Genomic DNA, 22646 nt, shown 5'->3' with positions numbered 1-22646 from the left:
TCAGCCCTGGGATTTCTTTAGAGGGAATGATGCTAAAGCTGAAACTCCAGTACTTTGGCCACCTCATGTGAAGAGCTGACTCATTGGAAAAGACTCTGATGCTGGGAGGGATTGGGGGCAGGAGGAGAAGGGGACGACAGAGGATGAGATGGCTGGATGGCATCACTGACTCGATGGACGTGAGTCTCAGTGAACTCCAGGAGTTGGTGATGGACAGGGAGGCCTGGCATGCTGTGATTCATGGGGTCGCAAAGAGTCGGACACAACTGAGCGACTGATCTGATCTGATCTGATCTGATGGGACCGGATGCCATTTTAGTTTTCTGAATGTTGAGCTTTAAGCCAACTTTGTCCCCCTAAGAAGAGCCTTAAGTGTTGTCTCTAGGTTTCACTTGTCCAGCCACTTGCTGAGGAATGGAGAGAGCACCTGAGCTGAGCTTTGGACAGTAGTGTGACTGTGATGAGGGCAGGGAGAGGTGGGGGGTCAGTGTGCAGGACTGGGGCCAACAGCCCAAGGGGGCTTGGGAAGAAGGGACAGGCTGGAACAGCAGGTCACATGGTGGTGGTGGCTGGTGCGCCTGGAAAGCTACGCTGGGGCTGAGTGAGGAAGCGCCGCCAGTGAGCCTCTCGACTCTTCACGACAAGTCATGTGGCAGCAGCATGCAAGTACACTCTCTGTCCTTCCCCTAAACGGCTGAAAATCCAGTGATGACAGAGGTATGGAAACCTTTATATGTCACCATAGGAAAGACGGAGGTGAAACAATCCTCAAAGGGGAGGCAGTGTGGAAATTAAAATACATAACCTGTCTCCTGATCTCATTTTTGATCACCCACACATCCCATGCCGCCACCTCTAACTGCTGTGGCTACCCTGACATGGGTGCATCTGCCAACCCTCATTGTCCAGAATGGACTTACCAGCTGTGCCACCTACAAGTGGAGAAAAGTTACTAGAAAAAATAAGACTTTAATAGAGATTTTGTACATACTGTGGGTCTGCTCCTCCCGTTTGAGCAAATCCAGGCAGTATTTCCTTAGGCAATAATGACTGTAACAAAGCAATTACATATACACATGTGTAGAAATTTATAAATATAAGAAAATCAATACCTATGATCCCTGGTTTGGGAAGATCCCCCTGGAGTAGGAAATGGCACCCCACTCCAGTATTCTTGCCTAGAAAATTCCATGAGCTGAGGGACCTAGTGGGGCTACAGTCCATGGGGCCACAAAGAGTCAGACACAACTGAGCGACTAAACACACACATGAATCTCTAATACATTTAAAATGCAATTTAGGTCTTTATTAACATGAAAAAAATTTAAAAATGGAAGATTAGGAATTAAAGCTCATCTGAATTATATATAATCATAAATATTGTATTTAATTATTTTATAAAACACAGCATATGTGTTCTAGTTATATTAAGCAATTTGTGAATCAAAAAATAGACCACAATTATCAGAAGCTGTGTAAACTATTAATGAGAGGTTCAACTTTAAGTGAGACGCATTTCTCTTATGCGCTAAAAGAAATGCCATCTAATGGCTACATAGGTTGTTAATAAATTAGGAAAAGACTGGTAAAAGTTATATATTGTACAATCCTACTCCGGGAGATGGTGAAGGACAGGGAAGCCTGGCATGCTACAGTTCATGGGGTCACAAAGAGTCAGACACAACTTAGCGACTGAACAACAACCTCATGTCCCTAACTTCAGAGTGATTTATAAATGAATAAACTTTATATTAGTTCTCACTTCAAAGAAATAAATTCATCAAAATACTAAATGAGTGTAAACCATCCTTTTTGTTTTAGGTGAAAACATTTAATTTCCAGAGTGAATTCATTTATTTTTTAGAGGCAAATATATCACCTAACAACACATATATGATAGGTATAGTTTCTGAAAATTAAGTCTGCCAGAGAGAAGTGTAATCTCCTTGATTTATGTGCCTTAATGCTTCAATGCAGAATCTCAGCATTTCATACATTAAACAGAAATGGGCTCTGGAAAGAAGAGCCTGTATCAGTTCCGAAAAGCAGAGAGTTTCTTCTGCTTCCTGGGTTGACTGAGATAAAACAAGATGACTTCTCTCATTTTACACCAAACACTGAATCTGAAAGTAATAAGCCTAACAAAGAATAGGTCAGTTCTAATTATTACTTTTCCATCCACAGCTACAATGTGACAGAACACAAAATTAACAGCCCCAATGTAAACCAGTTTTACACATGCCAAACATCACATTTAAGTTTTTATCTGAAATAAACAATAAAAAAGGTAACATGGTGATTTGAAATTAAAGGTTGCAAGTCTTAAGTACCCAGTTTTATAAGAATAATTAATTAGAAAAAGAAAAAATATTACTTACTATTCTAAGCACTTTATATACCCCTAAACATAAGGTCTTTGTAAAAATTACAAGAGTACTCCAATCAAACACATATATAGTACAAACTAATGAAATGCCTTAGAAATCCTTAAAAAAATCTGAACATCTGAGCAACCCAGAAGTGTATGTGAATTTCTTACAAAAGTGAAAAATATGGGAAACAAGAATAATTTATGGCCCTACCACATTAAATCTTAGTGTACAGTACCAGATATACAGTAACAGTACAGTAAAAAGACACTGAGGTCACTTTATGCAAATAAACAGCGATCCGCAAATGACATTAAATAGTTGCTTTAACTCTTGGCGGTTTGGTTTTATAATAAATATGTAATAAATAGCTGTAGTACTTTGTACATGTTGAGTGCTTATCTTTCTCCATTTGAAAGTCCTTCTCCAGAGTCATAATGTCGTAGAGGCATCCCAGAGGGTGGGGAGTTAGGACGCTGCAGCAAGTCCATTAACAAAGCCATCTTATTATCTATGTGCTCCTGGAGTTTATATATTCGCTGATCAACGTAGTCTGTAAGTTTCTTTTCCATCAGTTCCAAATTTTTAGAAAGAATCTTTTCCAAATAGGAACAAATGGATTGCTCTTCGAGTCTAGAAGTAAATTTAAATATTAATGTAACAATTTTCCTTAATATTTAACAAAAACAACCAAACTGCAGTACAATAAAGTAGCCACAACTTTGAAATTTGTCTCCATAACTATATTCTGTCTCCTTGCAACATATTTCCAACACATACCCAGCAGGGGACCACAACACTGAATGCCCAAAGCCTTCTTATTTCTTTAATTCATTAAACATTTAAGCACAAAGTGAAGTGAGAGTATAAAAAGGAAGATGATGGAACTTCTACCCTCAAAGAATAGATCATTAGATAGAAAGGGTCTTTTTCTATTTTGAGCTCCAAATCTAAAGTCATCTTGTGAATTTTTTTAAGGTCTTCTAAGTACTTCCCTAAGCAATGGTATAACTGAAATACTTGTGCTTTTTTTTTTTTTTTTTTTATCCACACCACCTTACTAAATCACTAGAAGCTTCTATGAACAACTGTGTACAGGCTTTTATGTGGACAGATGTTTTCTTTTCTCTGGAATGAATGCCCAGGGGCATGACTGCTGAGGCACACGGTACCTAAATACGCTTAGTTATTAGAAACTGCCAGAGTATTTTTTAGAGTGGCTGTAGCATTTTACATCTCCATGAGTAATGTATGAGAGATCCTGTTTCTCCACATCCTCATCAGAATTTGGTACTGTCACCATTTTACACTTTTTATTTCAGCCATTGGAATAACTGTGGAGTGGTATCAGGTGGTTTTAATGTGCCTTTCCTTAATAGCCACGAGGTCAATAGCACATCTTTTCATGTGCTTATTTGCTTTTGTATATCCTCTCTGGTAAAATGTCTCTCTCTGTCTTTTGCCCATGTGCTAGCTGGACTTTTTAATTTTGAGTTTTAAGAGCCCTTTCTATATTTTAGATGTAAGTCATTTATTGGACTTGTGATTTGCAAATTTTTTCCCAGTTTGGAATTCGTATCTTATTCCACTTCACAGAGTCCTTTTTTTTTTAATTCTTTTTTATTTATTTTGGTTGTGCTAGGTCTTTGTTGCTGCATGGGCTTTTCTCTCTAGTTGTGCCGAGCTCCTCCCTAGCTGTGGTATGCAGGATTCTCGGTGCAGTGGCTTCTAGGGCACACGGGCTTCAGCAGTTGTGGCTCCCGAGCTCTAGAGCACAGACTCAATAGATGTGGTACACAGGCTCAGTTGCCCCGCGGCATGTGGGATCTTGGCAGATTAGGGATCAAACCCTTGTCTCCTGCACTGGCAGGTGGATTTTTTACCACTGAGCCACTGGGAAGCCCCCAGAGTCTTTCACAGAGCAAAATTTTGCATTTTCATGTGGTTCAATATATTTTCAATTATCCTGCTTTTCGTGTCATATCTAAGAAATCTCGTCTAGGTTCCCAAAGACTGCCTCCTATGGATTATTAGAAAACTTCCATAGCTTCATGTTTTACACGTACGGCTCTGATCCATTTTGAGTGAAGTTTTGTATAAGGTACGAGGTTTGGGTCATAGTTCACTTTTTGCTCTTTGGATATCCATCTGCTCCAGCACCATGAGTCAGAAAGACTCTTTCTTCTTCCTTTACTGTACTGCTGTTGCACCTCTGTCAAAACTCAGTTGAGCTCACCTGTGTGGGTCTGTCTATGAACCCTCTACTGGGCTCCACTGACCCCTGTGTCTGCCCCTCCGCCATCACTGCCCTGTCTTGATACTCTCGCTATAGAAGACTCAACACTGGAAGAGGGACTCCTCCCACTTCATCCTTCTTTCTCATGGTTGTCTTAGCTATTTTTCCTCTTTTGCTTTTCATAGAATTTTTAAAATAATCCTATGTCTACAAAATATTGTGAAATTTTAGTATGTATTGCATTAAATCTTCATATCAATGGGGAGAACTGACAACTTTACTGTTAAAAACTGAATTTGTAATTTAACAGTCTCTGAGAAAGAAATATCCAGGCCCAGCTGGTTGCACTGAGGACTCCTATCAATACCAAACACCTTAAGAAGAGATAATGCCAGTTGTACACAAGCTCTTTTAAGATGTGGAACTCATATTATGAGGCCAGTATTATCCTCACAGGAAAAACCAAAGACAGGACAAGAAAATTTAGACCAGTACCTCTAATAAATTAGATGCAAGAATACTCAACAAAATATTAGCAAATCAGATCCAACATTGTATAAAAATTACAGCCCACAACTAAGTGGGATTTACTCTAGGTATGCAAGGTGGGTTTAAGTTTTGAAATTAACGTAATTCACCATAAGAACAGACTACAGAAGAAAATTCATGATCATATAAATGGCCATAGGAAAAATATTTGACAGAAACCTATTCATGATGAAAGAAATTCTCTGATAATTAGGAAGTAAGGAAGTCTAAAGTATTAAAGTAATTTAATACTTTTAAAGTATTAGGTTGGTGCACAAGTAATTGCAGTTTTGCACTGTTGAAACCTGCTATTTGATAATGGAATACATTCTTATTCCACTTCAAAATGGAAAATAAAGCAGTAGAGACAACTCCCAACGTCAACAACACAGCTGGTCTAGGAACTCCTGAGGAATATATGGTGCAGTGGGGATTCAAGAAGTTTTGCAAAGGAAACAAGAGCCTTGAAGATGAAGAGCACAGTGGCCGGCCACAGAAGTTGACAATGACCAACTGAGACCAATCACTGAAGCTGATCCTCATACAACTACCCAAGAAAGTTGCCTAAGAACTCAACGTCAACAATTCTATGATCATTTGACATTTGAAGCAAATTGGAAAGGTGAGAAAGCTGGATAAGTGCTTGCCTTGTGAGCTGACCAAAAACAAAAAAAAATGGTTTGAAGTATCATCTTCTCTTACTATATGTAATGATAACAAACCATTTCTCGATTGGATTGTGACATGATGAAAAGTGGATTTTATAAGACAACCAGTGATGACCAACTCAGTGGCTGGACTGAGAAGAAGCTCCAAATCACTTCCCAATGCCAAACTTGCACCAAAAAAGGTCTTCGTCACTCCTGGTGGTCTGCTGCCCATCTGATCCATTATAGCTTTCCGAATCCAAGCAAAACCATTACATCTGATTGCTCAGCAAATCGATGAGGTGCACCGAAAACTGCAACCCCTGCAGCCAGTACGGGTCACCAGAAAGGGCCCAATTCTCCTCCTCGACAACACCTGAGTGCACATCACACAACTGATGCCTCAAAAGCTGAACAAACTGGGCTACAAAGTTTTGCCTATCTGCCATATTCACTTGACCTCTTGCCAACCGACTACCACTTCAAGCATCTCAATGGCTTTTTGCAGGGAAAATGCTTCCACAACCAGCAAGAGGCAGAAAATGCTTTCCAAGAGTTTGTTGGATCCAGAGGCACAGATTTTTACACTACAGGAATAAACAAACTTATTTCTAGTTGGTAAAAATATGTTGATTGTAGTGGTTCCTACTCTGACTAATAAAGATGTATTTGAGCTTAGTTATAATGATTTAAAATTCACGGTCCAAAAACAATTAAGTTTGCACCAACCTAATATTAAAGTAATTTAAAGACTACTGTTATCTTTCCTTGTCCTTCTCAAGTAAGAACCACTTTTTTGTTTCAATAACTTATTAAACTCCTCAAACTGAATGCTATTGGAACATTAAAAAAAAATTCAACCAACAGAACTACCTCATTTTATACGTAATAAAAGTATAATTCCAAAGATTGAAATAGTTAACTCAAATAGTTAAGCCAGGACTATGATTAGAGTCCTGAATTCCAGTGCAATATTTGGACACAATCCATTTATATAAAGGATGGGGAACATACTAAATAGCTGCCACTTAGTCAGAGCAGGACTGGAAAAAATTGGAATTATGAAACCAGAGGATAAGAGGCTGTATACTATAAATAATTAGCTGGAAACTGTTTGGATGACTCCAAAATTAGCCTGGTCACACATGATCTACAAGGAAAATCCACTGCAATGGCTCACTTCATACAATCAGGCAAACAGTGTGCACATCATGGCTACCACAGCTCCTCTCCCTTCATACAGGTAACTCTCTACTCCGACCCTTGTCTGCTGCTTATACTCCTCCCACCAAAGGCCTGAGAAGTGCTCGGCACCTCCAATTTACACACTTCTTTCAAAGCAACACATTCTACTCTGCAGAATATTTCTTTCTTCTACGTGTGTCAGTGGTGAAATGTCAAAGCTCCCACAGTTCTCTCCGCAAACAAGTTCAGGCAGAAGCTACTGAAACAAACCTCTTTCCCCCACCTGCCTCCGCACCCTCCCCCACACCCCATCTCGACCACACGGGTCTAAACACTTACGTGACACCCCCGGCGCCTCCGCCAGGCTTGGTGATGCTGTCCTGCCACTTGGTGCCGGGTCCCACCCGGAGATGGCTCACCTGGCCACACAAATTCTGCAGAAAAGGCAGCAACTCGGAGTTAGGTATGTGTGAGCTGTCACCTGCTTTCTTTGATAAGAAAGAAGATACTGCATTCTTCAGATCATTCTCAAGAATAGAACGGCTTTGTGGCCCAATTTTACACTCTTGGAGGCTGCTCATACTTCCTCCACCAGCTGGCTGCAGACTCTTCTCAGTGGTAGCCTCCGAGTCGTCAGTCACGTTTCCAGATGTCAATCCAGTTCTGAAAGGAAAAGGTGTGCAGGATGACTTGTCGAAGGCTCCCGGAGTAGACGAGGACGGCAGCCCCATCACGTGCTTGTGTCCCGTGTTTCCCAGGATCGACTGGAGCTGCTCTCCGATGGCAACACAATTCTAAGGAAGGCAGATGAGGAAAGAGCAGGAACATTAATGATAGTGACAGCTAACTCTGGAGTGACCTCGAGTCAGGCAAGGTGCCTTCTTCCATCTGAGCCTCAGAACGTTCACGTGGAGCAGGCCACAGCCACTGTCCCAGTATTGAGTTGAGGAGAAAAGACTAAAGCTAACTCGGCCAAGGTAACACGGTCATTGGTGGCAGAACTAGGACTGGAACCCCGGACACCCAGCTCCAGAGTCAAGACTTCTAGTCATTTCAGTGTAGTTTTGCTAAGGAAAATCTTCAAGTAAATACAAGCATACTTAGTAAAATTGCACAGGCATATTTAATGTTTCTACTACAAAGCCCTCCTTAATCTATGGTATTTTCTAATGAGTCACAATAATTGATAATTTTCCTAGAATTAAAAATCATCTGCTTACTGTCACAAATGTAGGCCACCCTAAAGAAATACAGTTTGTTTTCACTGGAAGATAGACTAGATAGTTACTTGCTTAAAGTTTGATGTTCTACTTATATACTTAAAAGTCTGCATTTTTTTTTTTAACATTTTCAGTGATTAAAATGAGGTAGCTACCTTTTGGCCATGTCTGCTGTAATAATTTATAGGGTAATGATTACATTTTGTGGCCTCAACTCAACCAGCTAGGCTATATTCGTTCCTGAGAAGACCGGCTCACATCTGATAGGAGGTTACACGGTCTCCTACAGGGAGGCATACTCTTGCTATGTTCTTCAATTTTTCCACAAGAGAAAAGCAAAACTACCTCTAGCCTAGCTAACTGTTACATTTTATGGTGCCATCCTAAATTCTAAACCCAGATCTCTACTAGAGATACTTATCAGGGAATATCATCTCACAGTGATATTATTGTTCAATACCTTGTATGAGAGACTAAGAAAAGTATTATTCAAGCTTAGGTGAAGACACTCAGTCCATATATTTTCTGGATATTTGAAAAATGATTCTTGGATTAAGTGAGCCTCAAACTTACTCATTCAACAAATATTTTCCAGAAATCTACTCTGTGTTAGGTACTGTTTCAGGCCCTGGAAATAAGCCAGTGAATAAAAAAAGAAAATCACTGATGTGTGGACAGTACAATCTAGGCAGCAGGGAGAGATAGACAACAAAGAAAGAAAGAAATCCTGTGGATGCAGACGGTGATACTTTAGGGAAAATACAACAGGACATACGAATAATGAGAGCCAGGGAAGTTGGTATGTGGGAGCAATAGGGCCCCAAGGAACTTCTACTGAACTGCCCAGTGGAGAAACTCCCTTTATAACAAAATTTTATCTTCTTCTATTGAATGCAAGTTTTAAGTAAATATTAAATTATTCCTAAAGAATGATTATATACAATCATACTTATAAAATTTAAAAATTAGACCACTCTCCTTTGGTGAAAAGAAGCTTTACTCAATCACAAAGGCAAAATTCGATTATTTTTGGTGGTAGCATAATTTTGATACTACAAGAAAACTTTATGATAAAAAATTGAAAATTCTACAAAATTGCAATTACATAAACAGTGGACTTAATGTCAAAACTGTAAATGACAATTTGCCAGAAATTTTAATTAGAAAAATGTAAATGCAATTAAGGCATCTGCTATATGAATTTTTCTTTTCTGATATAATATTATTTCAAGAAATTCACTGATCATAAAAATTAGTCATATTCTTCTAGAGAAAAGCTCTTAAGGTGACTTTTTACTTTGTATTAAATGGTGAGAAATTCACAGGTTAGTCTATACAACAGTGCAGTAAATGAACTAACTTTAGATGCTGGTGGCTATTCTACTTCTTTTGTTTGCCTTTATTCAATTCTTAATTTTCTTGAGCTGTCGTATGTTGCCTTGCAAGGGACATCAAACCTTTTTTAAAGTAGGCAGAAAAATATGTATAAAATGATTCATATGAACTGATTGTTTAGGGCACATGTCATATGCTATTAACATGTGCGAAAAAACATACAGCAGGCTAAAAATCATGAAAGCATTTATGTAGAATTGTGTCCATATACTTATACATGTATATTTTATTTAATATATGTATACATATACTCCAAGATTTCTGAAAAATTTTTTATGAACATCTTGTAGGATTTCTGATCATCTTTAGTTTTTTTAATTATAAAGAATGTGCGTGTATAAGTATCACTTTGAAAAAGCAAGAAAAAATATCTTATTTTTTTAAAGATGTAAAAGGTAAACAATAAAAATCTTGAATAACTGAATATGTTTTCTTTGAGAAAATATATTTTCTCACAGCTTTCACTCAGATAACTTTAAATGACAATCATATACCAGGAATTTAGAGACAGAATTCCCACTCAATTATTCTAAACTGCTTAAGCAAAAACAATCAGCACATCTGAACTTCAAAACAAAAAAATAAGAAATCACTTCAATAAAATTTTTCACAAGGCACAGGCAAAACAGGGAGAGGCCGGTAAGCTGCTCTCAGATCCTTCCTTTCCCCTTCTGGACAAGCCCTGCCCCAATTAACACATGAAGGTTCTAAAGAGTATGTGTCTTCACACCCCTTCCACAGGAGGAGGGGTTCTGATTATGAAACATTCTTACTTTATACTCAACAGATAGTTACAGAGCTCATGAGACACTTTACATCTTATCACCCAACCTGGTGGCTCAGATAGTAAAGAATCTGCCTGCAATGTGGGAGACCTGTGTTCTATCCCTCGGTGGGAAAGATCCCCTGGAGGAGGAAATGGAAACTCACTTCAGCATTCCTGCCTGGAGAATCCCATAGACAGAGGAGCCTGGAGGGCTATAGTCCTCGAGATCGCAAAGAGGTGGACATGACTGAGTAACTAAACACTTTCACCTTATCATTATTCAAATCGACTCCCTGAAGATCTCTGAGGAGTACTTGTTGATAATCTGAAGGGCATATATATTATGTACTTACCTGGAGCCATAAACAAGACAGCCAGGTCCTATTTGCACGAAGTTTATATATGAGTGAGATAAACAGAACAATACATGAAAACAAAAATAGTCAAGAAAGCTCTGATGAAAATATGATAGAGATTTGGAGGAAGAGGCTAATTATTTTAAACAGGGTGGTTAGGGACAGTATCGCTCAAGATGGAACATTTAAGATGAGGCTGAAAGAACAAGAAAAGGGCAGACTTGCTAAGATCAAGAAGAGGGGATTCTGGCCAAAGAGAACAGTTAAGAGTGCAGAGGTCCTGAGGTGGGAGCACAGGTGGATATCTGGGGAACACACACCTCAGAATGTCCAGAGACGAGCATCTGAGGAGATGTGACAGGAGATGGTGTTGAAGAGGGAACAATGGCCCAGATCTGAGATGAGAGGGTGAGGAATCTGGATTAACTCTGGGGTGAGGGGAAGCAGTTCGGGGACATTACACAGGGGAAGTCGAGTCTGATGGACCCTCTGAGATCATCCTGGTTGCTCTGTGGAGAGGGAGCACTGGAGCAGGAGCATCTGTTAGGAACCTCCTGAGCTGTGCAGGTGAGATCACTGTACCAGAGAACGAAGAGGATGGACTCTGTTCTTTTGGAAGCTCTCCATTCTGAGGTTTCCAAGATCATCACCAGCTCTCCTGTTCTCCTAAGTCTGCCCGTCCCTCCAATGAAACAAAGAAAGAAAGTCGCTCAGTCGTGTCCGACTCTTTGCGACCCCATTGACTGTAGCCTATCAGGCTCTTCTATCCATGGGATTTTCCAGGCAAGAATACTGTAGTGGGTTGCCATTTCCTTCTCCAAGGGATCTCCCCGACCCAGGGATTGAACCCGGTCTCCTGTATTGTAGGCAGACGCTTTACCATCTGAGCCACCAGGGAAGTCCCTCCAGTGATACTCCTATTAAATTAATATTGGCAAATCTCACAGAAGTTATCTGATTTTTTAATTTGTTCTTGTTTTAAAGTTTCACACCTAAAATTCAATACTTCCAAATTAAACTCCTTTTTCCCCAAGTCACTCCCTCTGTTGTGTTCCATGTGTATTATTAGTATCAGCATCTTCAAAACTTCAGTTTCTCACTGGATTGTTTTTCTCCCACAAAATTCATACTAAGTTATGGTCAAGTCCCACCAGGACCACTGTTGTAGCATCTCACAGCCCAGCACCAGGTTCCTCCTTCAAGTTTAGGCCCTCTTTAACCTTCATCTGGATGAGAAATAACAGATGTTTTCCATCTTGCAGCCTCACTTCCTGCTGACCCATCTTTACATGTAATCAGTTCAGTTCAGTCACTCAGTCATGTCTGACTCTTTGTGACCCCATGGAGCAAGCACGCCAGGCCTCCCTGGACATCACCAACTCCCGGAGTTTACCCAAACTCATGTCCATTGACTTGGTGATGCCATCCAACCATCTCCTCCTCTGCTGTCCCCTTCTCCTTCTGCCTTCAATCTTTCAAATGAGTCAGCTCTTCGTATCAGGTGGCCAACTATTGGAGTTTCAGCTTCACCTCAGTCCCTTCAATGGACACTCAGGACTGATCTCCTTTAGGATGGACTGGTGGATCTCCTTGCAGTCCAAGGGACTCTCAAGAGTCTTCTCCAACACCACAGTTTAAAAGCATCAGTTCTTCGGTGCTCAGGTTTCTTTATAGTCCAACTCTCACATCCATACATGACTACTGGAAAAACCATAGCCTTGACTAGACTGACCTTTGTTGGCAAAGTAATGTCGCTGCTTCTTAATATGCTAAGCTGGTCATAACTTAGGAGTAAGCGTCTTTTAATTTCATGGCTGCAGTCACCATCTGCAGTGATTTTGGAGCCCCAAAAAATAAAGTCATCCACTGTTTCCATTGTTTCCCCATCTATTTCCCATGAAGTGATGGGACCAGATGCCATGATCTTCGTTTTCTGAATGTTGAGCTTTTAAGCCAACTTTTTCACTCTCCTCTTTCACTTTCATATAGGCTCTTTAGTTCTTCTTCACTTTCTGCCATAAGAGTGGTGTCATCTGCATATCTGAGCTTATTGATATTTTTCCCAGCAATCTTGATTCCAGCTTGTGCTTCTTCCAGTCCAGCGTTTCTCATGATGTACTCTGCATAGAAGTTAAATAAGCAGGGTGACAATATACAGCTTGGATGTACTCCTTTTCCTATTTGGAACCAGTCTGTTGTTTCATGTCCAGTTCTAACTGTTGCTTCCTAACCTGCATACAAATTTCTCAAGAGGCAGGTCAGGTGGTCTGGTATTCCCATCTCTTTCAGAATTTTCCAGTTTGTTGTGATCCACACAGTCAAAAGCTTTGGCATAGTCAATAAAGCAGAAATGGATGTTTTTCTGGAACTCTCTTGCTTTTTCCTTGATCAAGCGGATGTTGGCAATTTGATCTCTGGTTCCTCTCCCTTTTCTAAAACCAGCTTGAACATCTGGAAGTTCACAGTTCATGTATTGCTGAAGCCTGGCTTGGAGAATTTTGAGCATTACTTTACTAGCGTGTGAGACGAGTGCAATTGTGCGGTACTTTGAGCATTCTTTGGCATTGCCTTTCTTTGGGATTGGAATGAAAACTGACCTTTTCCAGTCCTGTGGGCACTGCTGAGTTTTCCAAATTTGTTGGCATATTGAGTGCAGCACTTTCACAGGATCATCTTTTAGGATTTGAAATAGCTCAGCTGGAAGTCCATCACCTCCACTAGCTTTGTTCATAGCAATGCTTCCTAAGGCCCACCTGACTTCATATTCTAGGATGTCTGGCTCTAGGTGAGTGATCACACCATCGTGATTATCTGGGTCATGAAGATCTTTTTTGTACAGTTCTTCAGTGTATTCTAGCTACCCCTTCTTAATACCTTCTGCTTCTGTTAGGTCCACACCATTTCTGTCCTTTATTGAGCCCATCTTTGCATGAAATATTCCCTTGGTATCTCTAATTTTCTTGAAGAAATCTCTAGCCTTTCCCCTTCTATTGTTTTCTTCTATTTCTTTGCACTGATCACTGAGGAAGGCTTTCTTATCTCTCCTTGCTATTCTTTGGAACTCTGCATTCAAATGGGTATATCTTTCCTTTTCTCCTTTGCTTTTCACTTCTCTTCTTTTCACAGTTATTTGTAAGGCCTCCTCAGATAGTCATTTTGCTTTTTTGCATTTTTTTTCTCGGGGATGGTCTTGCTCCCTGTCTCCTATACAATGTCACAAACCTCCGTCCATAGTTCATCAGGCACTCTGACTATCAGATCTAGTCCCTTAAATGTATTTCCCACTTCCACTGTATAATCATAAGGGATTTGATTTAGTTCATACCTGAATGGTTAGTGGTTTTCCCCACTTTCTTCAATTTAAGTCTGAATTTGGCAATAAGGAGCTCATGATCTGAGTTACAGTCAGCTCCCGCTCTTGGTTTTGCTGACTATAAAGAGCTTCTCCATCTTTGGCTGCAAAGAATATAATCAATCTGATTTCAGTGTTGGCCATCTGGTGATGTCCATGTGTATAGCCTTCTCTTGTGCTGTTGGAAGAGGGTGTTTGCTATGACCAGCGCCTTCTCTTGGCAAAACTCAATTAGCCTTTGCCCTGTTTCATCCTGTACTCCAAGGCCAAATGTGCCTGTTACTCCAGGTGTTTCTTGACTTCCTACCTTTGCATTCTAGTCCCCTATAATGAAAAGGACATCTTTTTTGGGTGATAGTTCCAAAGGACTTGTAGGTCTTCATAGAACCATTCAGCTTCTTCAGCGTTACTGTTCGGGGCATAAACTTGGATTACCGTGATACTGAATGATTTGCCTTGGAAATGAACAAAGGTCATTCTTTCGTTTGTGAGATTGCATCCAAATAGTGCCTTTTGGACTCTTTTGTTGACCATGATGGCTACTCCATTTCTTCTAAGGGATTCTTGCCCACTGTAGTAGATATAATGGTCATCTGAGTTAAATTTATCTATTCAAGTCCATCTTAGTTCTCTGATTCCTAAAATGTCGACGTTCACTCTTGCCATCTCCTGTTTGACCACTTTCTAATTTGCCTTGATTCATGGACCTAACATTCCAGGTTCCTATGCAATATTGCTCTTTACAGAATCAGACCCTGCTTCTATCACCAGTCACATCCACAAGTGGGCGTAGTTTTTGCTTTGGCTCTGCTTCTTCATTCTTTCTGGAGTTATTTCTCCACTGATATCCAGTAGTATATGTTCATTTTTCAGTATTCTATCTTTTTGCCTTTCCATACTATTCATGGGTTTCTCAAGGCAAGAATACTGAAGTGGTTTGCCATTCTCTTCTCCAGTGGACCACATTTTGTCATGCAAAGCTAAAAGACACCCACAAACTTTATAACAGCATTCAAAATCCTCTATGATCCAGCCCCAGTCCACCTGAAGCTTCTCCTATCATATCTTCATTCCAGAGAAATGAACTTCTATTCCATTCCTAGCTACATCCTACTTCTTCCAGCACTGAAGATTTAATCTGAACTATTCTCTCTTAAGTTGCATCTCTCCAAATTCACTTGCTTAATCCCACCCTTTCTCTTTAAAGGCCCAGATAAAATGCCACTTTCTTTAATAACCCTTTCCTAGTCTTTCTCACAGAGAAGGCAATGGCACCCCACTCCAGTGTTCTTGCCTGGAGCATCCCAAGAACGGGGGAGCCTGGTGGGCTGCTGTCTACGGGGTCACACAGAGTCAGACACAATTGAAGCGACTTAGCAGCAGCAGCCATCAGTGTTTCTCAACATTCCCCACTTCCATGCCCTGAGTTCTCTATTAAGTCTATAGAAATCCTTACAGACGGGCTGTAGACTAATTCACCTTAGAACTTTTTTAAGTAATCGAAACAGTGCATTATTTATGAAAAAGGGGCTAAGTAAATGCTTGCTGAATGAATGAGCTAGAGAATTCACAGAAAATTGTGAAGTCTGAAAAACCATTTTTTTTGCAAGCTGCAATTTTTACATAAGTCAGTAAAGATAACAGGGAAATCAATAATAAAAGCTAAAAGGAAAAAATTTATGTCACCACATGTTGTAATAAAGTGCTATCATTTAAAGAATTGTAATGGTTTCTGGAAAGAAACCCATTCCTACTCACCTGCTGCTGGAATCTCACCATATTCATCAACTGCTGAGCTCCAGGTGATAACTTTGACCCCATGGACTCCATGATGGTTTGGACCCTCTCCAGGTCTATCCTTGATCCTAGAGTGGGAGAGCCTGCTGAAGAATGTGCCGAGACTTGCCTTACGTGTACCACAACTTTACTGATGAACACACAGTTCTTTTCACCAAAGGAGAGCAGCTATTATAACACAAAAGACCAGGAAAATTAATAATGGTAATAAAAACAACCATTGTTTAAGGTCATTTCTTGTCAATACTGAAGTATCACTGAAGCATTCAAAAGTCTAAAAATTAACCTCAAGTACATTTTAAAGTTTCTTTAGTCATAGAAAAAAGCTATAAAGAACTACATCAACTTTAAAAAGTCTTTTTGTAATTAAAAAAATTAAGTGTAAATAATGTTTTACTTAATAGTTTTAAAAAAAAAAGAATTAAAGATAAACTATTCCAATCTGAGTCCTTAACATACTGAAATTTGTCATAATATTATGTGATATTAAATAAGACTCACTAGAAGCCCATGCAAAGTGTTGGCTGATAGTTAATACAGTTCAGTATTTTAGAATTTAGAATAAATTCTAAAGGAATTCTAACAGAATGTCCAGATGACTTAAGAGAGCTCAATAGTTTGCACATAGAAAAGATGAGTTCGCAATGATTTTCTAATTTGTCAAGAGAGTAAATAAAGGTCAATCTTTGAGCCTAGTTCTTCTGACTTCTTTCCCAGGAGCTTTTCCAGTGCTTTATGCTGCCTCATTTTGTTCATGCTTCTAAATCAAGATGTTTCCTGTGTGCTGTAGACTGCACAGTAGCAAGTAAAGTAAATTAAAGTCATTCAATCATGTCCACTCTCTGCGACCCCACAGACTGTAGCCTACCAGGATTCTCCATCCATGGGATTTTCCAGGCAAGAATACTGGAGTGGGTTGCTATTTCCTTCTCCAGGAGATCTTCCTGACCCAGGGACTGAACCCGGGTCTCCTGCATTGTGGGCAGATGCTTTACTGTCTAAGCCACCAGGGAAGTTCAAAGTGGAATGCAAACAGGATTTAGAATCAGACAGACCTGAACTCAGTGAGGGCTGTGTCTGGGTGACCCTGGGCAGATGCCAAACTTGAGTCAGGGGTAAAATCAGTTCACACATAGTTGTTATAAGGATTGTGTGTTACAATGTCCAGTGTATATCACTGAGTGAGTGCTCAAAGATACACATCAGTAACTATCATTTAACTTTCGTATACTATTAAAGGTACTACTGGCCCAGAAAAGGCCTTCATACAAACCCAAAGATTTTCCTAAATGAAACTCTCTGCACTCCGAGGTACTTCCACAGCACAGTTACAAATCCCTTTCACCCTCAGAGACAACAAACCCATACATCACACAAAGACACAGGTGAATACAGGTCCATGATCTAAAAAGTGTTGCACCAAAGATGCGACTGTCATCAGCAAGTGAGTAAATACCTTATGAAATGTATACACCCACATTTCAACTTCCATGTTATTCCTGTTCTGTTTTTTAATCCCCAAACCTTTCTCAGGAGTGAATGTAGTGCCTATTTTCCACACTGAATCAACCTATTATCTGTCTTGCCCACTATAATATTAGTAATGTGATGGCTTCATTCCAATTCATTTCATAACTGTTAATTCCTAAATGTCAAGTACCATAGCTGTCATTAATAGGCATTCCAATATGTGTGGATGAATGAATCCCTTAAACAATTTTAGAAGCTATTAGTATATACACCTAAACAACATCTTTGCTCTTCTGTAATAATTAGCACTTCATGGGATAATAAGTAATAATAATCACTTCATGGGAAATAGAGGGGGAAACAGTGGAAACAGTGTCAGACTTTATTTTTTGGGGCTCCAAAATCACTGCAGATGGTGACTGCAGCCATGAAATTAAAAGACGCTTACTCCTTGGAAGGAAAGTTATGACCAACCTAGACAGCATATTCAAAAGCAGAGACATTACTTTGCCAACAAAGCCGTCTAGTCAAGGCTATGGTTTTTCCAGTGGTCATGTATGGATGTGAGAGTTGGACTGTGAAGAAAGCTGAGCCCCGAAGAATTGATGCTTTTGAACTGTGGTGTTGGAGAAGATTCTCGAGAGTCCCTTGGACTGCAAGGAGATCCAACCAGTCCATTCTAAAGGAGCTCAGTCCTGGGTGTTCTTTGGAAGGAATGATACTGAAACTCCAGTACTTTGGCCACTTCACGCAAAGAGTTGAATCATTGGAAAAGACTCTGATGCTGGAAGGGATTGGGGGCAGGAGGAAAAGGGGATGACAGAGGATGAGATGGCTGGATGGCATCACTGACTCGATGGACATGAGTCTGAGTGAACTCCGGGAGTTGGTGATGGACAGGGAGGCTGGGCGTGCTGCAATTCATGGGGTTGCAAAGAGTCGGACATGACTGAGCAACTGAACTGAACTGAATAATCAACATAGAATTTTAGAGATAAAAATAATCAATTCAATAATTTATTTTCTTCAGTTCCCTAATATTACCCATAAAGTAGGTCCAAACAAAAATGAAGAAACTGGCTCAAGATTACTCTGCTAGTCAGCAGAAGAGCCTACTTAATAGCCAGGGCTTATGGTTTTCAGCTCTATACCCTTTCCCTACACCCGATGACATCAGTAAACTTCACTTTAACAATATTGTTTATGCTGAAGACAACAGTCCAATTCTCTTCACCTTTGTGTTACCCTTGTCTGAAAGTTCTCTAATTATATTTTATCTTTCTAAATATTTGGGGGCCAAAACTGCATGTGCTTTTTTTTGACACCTAAGTTTCATAAAAAGGTAACAAATCTTTTAAACTTACATATTCAAGTAAATAAACTATAACTTAGTTAAAAATTTTCTTTTTTTAATCACAGTTTTTGAAGGCTTAAAAGTAAAATACCACTGTATTATCAACAGTACATGTCATGACATAGCAATGTAATAAATGTTCAAATTTTAAAAGACAAATGCATATTAGAAAATAATTTTTTTTTACAGTTTACTAATATTTCTGAACTAGAACTAGAGACCAAGTTGAATTATTTTACCAAATCAACAGAAAGTAAGTGTATATATAGTAGAAAAACAACTATAGTTTTCAAATTAGTTAAAATTTAGGAATGACTTACCTTTATTTTACAAGCATGTGTGGGAGACTCCAATTTTAGATATTTTTTGTAGAAAGTAATCTTTTCATGTTCACTAAAAATAAAAAAAATTATAAAAAATTTCATACATTATCATTTATAAGAGTTACATTTAAAAATAAAGGTTTCCAGGACAATATTTAAATCCTGAAATTCAGTTTTCCTGGTGAGACATAAACAGTTTGAATTTCCTGTGGAGTTGCACTGGATATAAAAACACTAACTGCCAGTTACTAGCTACATGCAAAAATTAAATTATACCCACTGTATAACCATGCACAGGGCACACCATAAAGCTCAAGAATATATCCATTATATACAACATGCACGGTTCACATTTTGATTCATATTAAGCAACGATTAAGACAGAATCTTCCTAAGAAATTGGGGGGAAAAAATCAAAAAGTATAATAATGGGTTAAGTACGCTGGTATGGCAGTCTTAAATTCATGCACTATTTGTAAAGGGTTTCCTACAGGAAAATGTTCAAAGTTCTAGACTGATAAGACAAATTAATTTTTGGAAAACAGAGCCTTGTAAGTTAAATAAAACAAATGTGAAACACTTACCAGAGTTTCATTCTAATAAAACTCTTCCACTAACTAGCTATGATATTTTATTCATTTATTTCAACTTCCCTCTCTTCCATTAGCTCTCCATTTCCACATTTATAAAAACAACTAGGCTGCTCTAGACTGTCTTTAAGATCCCTAAAGGCCTAAACTTCTACGTCTGCTGGTATGTTTTTATCTTCTCTCTCCTAGTATTTAGCACCAATGTCAGAGAATCAACAAATACTGTAAAAGCTCAAGAAAATAAAACACTACTTCAGAAGAACACTTCCACATTCATTAAGTCACAAACCTGTTATCCAGAACATTACAAACATTCTTGCCCCTACTGGTTCCACAGTACTCCTCTCCTAAGTACACTTCCATATTTCTTGCTGAACTTAAAATGCCAATAGAAACGATTTCTTCACCTCCATGAGGGTCACATCTCAAGTAAAGGAAGCAGGGGTTTTCATCTTGGTTGTTCAGGTTCCTTTTCAAAGTCACCTGATCCTGGCTGAAAAGAAAATGAAGAATATACCTATAGTCCTCCGAACATTCTCGTTAATCCACTTACTGGGCCACAGGGTTGACATATTATCCAATTCACTTAGGTCTGCATTTGGAGTCCAAGTGCATTCCAAAACACTGACCAAATGAATGCTCAATAAAGAAATCATGACGAAACGATGCTTTAGACGAGGGTCTCCACTATTTTCCCTTGACTTCTATCTACATTGTATGTGACTTCCTGTTACTGCCTGAATAGTTAAGTGAAATAAATGACAAATGTGTGCCATTTTCAAAATCAAGCTTATGAAGATTTTCGACATTTGGATTTTTTAATGCCTGTTTTGGTAGATAGGAGGTTTTTGTTTCAGGATAAGAGGCCGGTTCTGATCCCGACAAGGGGCCTCAGGAGCCGACGAGATGGACTCAAGGGGGATGTGTGTCTCCCGCTCACCTGCCCCCTCGCCCCCAACATTCACCCCCGAGTCCCCTCAGCTTTCCCGCGGACGCCCCTCTGTCCTCCCGCCACCCGGGCCCGGCCCTTTCGCCCTCGCCGCCCGCACAGCCCCGTCACCCGCTCGGCTCCCGCATTTCGGGCGCAGACCCTCTCCCCTCAGGGTCCCCGTCTCCCCTCGCGGCTCCCCCTGGAGCGCGGCTGTGTCCCTGAGCACAACCCAGTCCCCGCCGGCCCAGCGCACCCCGAGGCGGGCGGCGCCAGCAGCTCCTCCCAGTCGGCGTCCCGGGCGCCGAGACCAGCCCGGATGAGACGGAGACTCTGGGCTAAGGCTCCGCACTCGGCATCCCAGGAAGAGACCAGGGTCGGGCGCCGGGTCAGTGGCCCGTGTACGGTCTCGGTCTCCATTCGGCCACCTACGGACCAGGCCGGCTCCGGAACCTCTCTTTATAGCTCTTTAATTTTCGCCAGACCAAGGAAGGTTAAGGGCAACTTCCGGCTCGGCCGGCGGCAAACCTGACAGCCACGGCTTCCCTGCGGCGTCTGGAAGAGACCAGCTACCGTAAACACGCATGCGCGTATCGGCCGGTTTAGGCGGCGGGGCTCCCAAGCCGCTGGGGAAAGAGCGGTAGGGAGGCACATGCGCACTGGCAGCCTCGTCCAAGCCCTGGGATTTGCGCAGGCTCGATGCAGAGCATGCGGGAACGCCGCCGTTATTCGACGTTACCCCTAGAACTGAAGCAGGTGGTGTTGCTCCCCTTTTGCTGGCCTGACCGAGTTGGGTTGGTCCATTGAGGAGAGTCCATCTCGAGTTCGGTGTGGTGTCCGTTCCTCGGTGTGGTGTCCGTTCCTCTCGAGATCTGGAGGAACTATTCTCGACCCTGGGTGTCTCTGGAGTGGACGCCGATAGTTTTTGCTGATGGCAGTTGTGGTGCAGGGGGTTGGGGACTGCGCGAGCGGGCCGTGGAGTCGCCTTGTCACTCCTCACCCGGCTCCCACACGCACTTTCCTCCGAGGGTATCAGGTGGGTGCCCGCAGTTCGGCTTTCGCCGAGGAGGTTTGGACAGTGTACCCCGCAGCTGTGGGGCCGGGGCGAATTTCTAGGGATGGTTTGGGGCCCTGGGACGTCACCGATCCGAACCCCTCTCGTGTCCCCCGGGCCCAGAACCGGGCCCCACCGGGCCGGATGGAAAGTGGAGAAAGACAAGGGCCGGAAGGGGCTTGCCCCACTGGTCTGCACTGCAGGCCCCAGGAGGAGCAATTAGGAAGGCGGCCTTGGGTCCGTTGTGGAGCTGTAGAATCTGAGCTGGACCTGAAGGGCCTTTAAGCTTTTGTCCGGGAAAGTGGTATTGGAACTTTCCAGATGCCCGGGGGATAGCTAAACCTATAATGCCTTTCTGTCAGCCCCACCTTGTGAAAAAAATGGACCGTAGAGGTGACTCAGTGATAAAGAATCCACTTGCCAAGCGAGAGACTCAGGTTCATTCCAGGTCGGGAAGAGCCCCTGGAGAAGGAAATGGCAACCCATTCCTATATTCTTGCCTGGAGAATCCCATGGACAGAGAATCCTGACAGACGATAGTCCATGTGGTCACATAGACTCCGATGAGACTTAGGGTCTAAATAGCAGTAGCAGCATGGTCTTAGAATAAACTTCACAAATCTAATTGTAAAGAATATATCTCGAGACTGTTGAAGCAAAACATTGAAAGCAATGACATTGACACAAGAAGCATGTAACAGAGTTTGGAAGAAGATAATCCTGAAAAATCTAGTATCTCCTACGTCTTTAGTTGTTAGATACTTAAGTTATGGAGCCTTAGAGAATAATATTGTGGCATTTCACCAATTACAGGTGAGCTCTCTTTTCCCACCCCTGCCACAGTTCATTTGTGTGAAGGAATCTAACCTGGAAATGCTGGGAACAAATATCTTTATGGTTTTTATTTCTTTCGCGAGGAGGTTTTTTGTTTTGTTTTTAGCATTTTGGTTGAAGTATATTTTTATTTCTTCACTTGCTTTAGTAAGTCATATTTACATTATTCTGATGTATTTTTCAGTAAATATGCAATTATGAAAAAAAATTTTGACTTGTATCCTTTTCTTGTGATGTGCATT

The 22646-nt window shown here is 40.8% G+C and overlaps 1 protein-coding gene across 1 annotated transcript; it reads right to left on the bottom strand.

Moving 5' to 3' along the window:
- Positions 1 to 1793: 1793 nt before the first annotated feature.
- On the bottom strand, positions 1794 to 21087 carry LOC510536 (ATPase PAAT). Its single transcript, XM_002698555.6, has 6 exons — positions 20773 to 21087; positions 19878 to 20081; positions 18996 to 19068; positions 15813 to 16019; positions 7305 to 7759; positions 1794 to 3002 (listed from the first exon to the last, which is right to left on the bottom strand). Exons 1-6 carry the CDS (start codon positions 20934 to 20936, stop codon positions 2768 to 2770), a joined length of 1338 nt encoding a protein of 445 aa, XP_002698601.1. The 5' UTR covers positions 20937 to 21087; the 3' UTR covers positions 1794 to 2767.
- Positions 21088 to 22646: the final 1559 nt, after the last annotated feature.

Source organism: Bos taurus, chromosome 26, assembly GCF_002263795.3.
Source record: "Bos taurus isolate L1 Dominette 01449 registration number 42190680 breed Hereford chromosome 26, ARS-UCD2.0, whole genome shotgun sequence".
Classification (NCBI taxonomy): Eukaryota; Metazoa; Chordata; class Mammalia; order Artiodactyla; family Bovidae; genus Bos; species Bos taurus.
The sequence above is the reverse complement of the archived record's forward strand: the minus strand, read 5'-3'. Positions and strand labels throughout refer to the sequence as shown.

Excerpts from the sequence above, each read along its gene's own strand:
- LOC510536 (XM_002698555.6), bottom strand. The coding sequence starts at position 20,936 with ATGGAGACCGAGACCGTACACGGGCCACTGACCCGGCGCCCGACCCTG. Across the intron at positions 19,069-19,877 it reads TGTAATGTTCTGGATAACAG|TGAACATGAAAAGATTACTT; the intron begins GTTTGTGACTTA and ends TTTTATTTTTAG. Across the intron at positions 7,760-15,812 it reads TGGTGAGATTCCAGCAGCAG|AATTGTGTTGCCATCGGAGA; the intron begins GTGAGTAGGAAT and ends TGCCTTCCTTAG.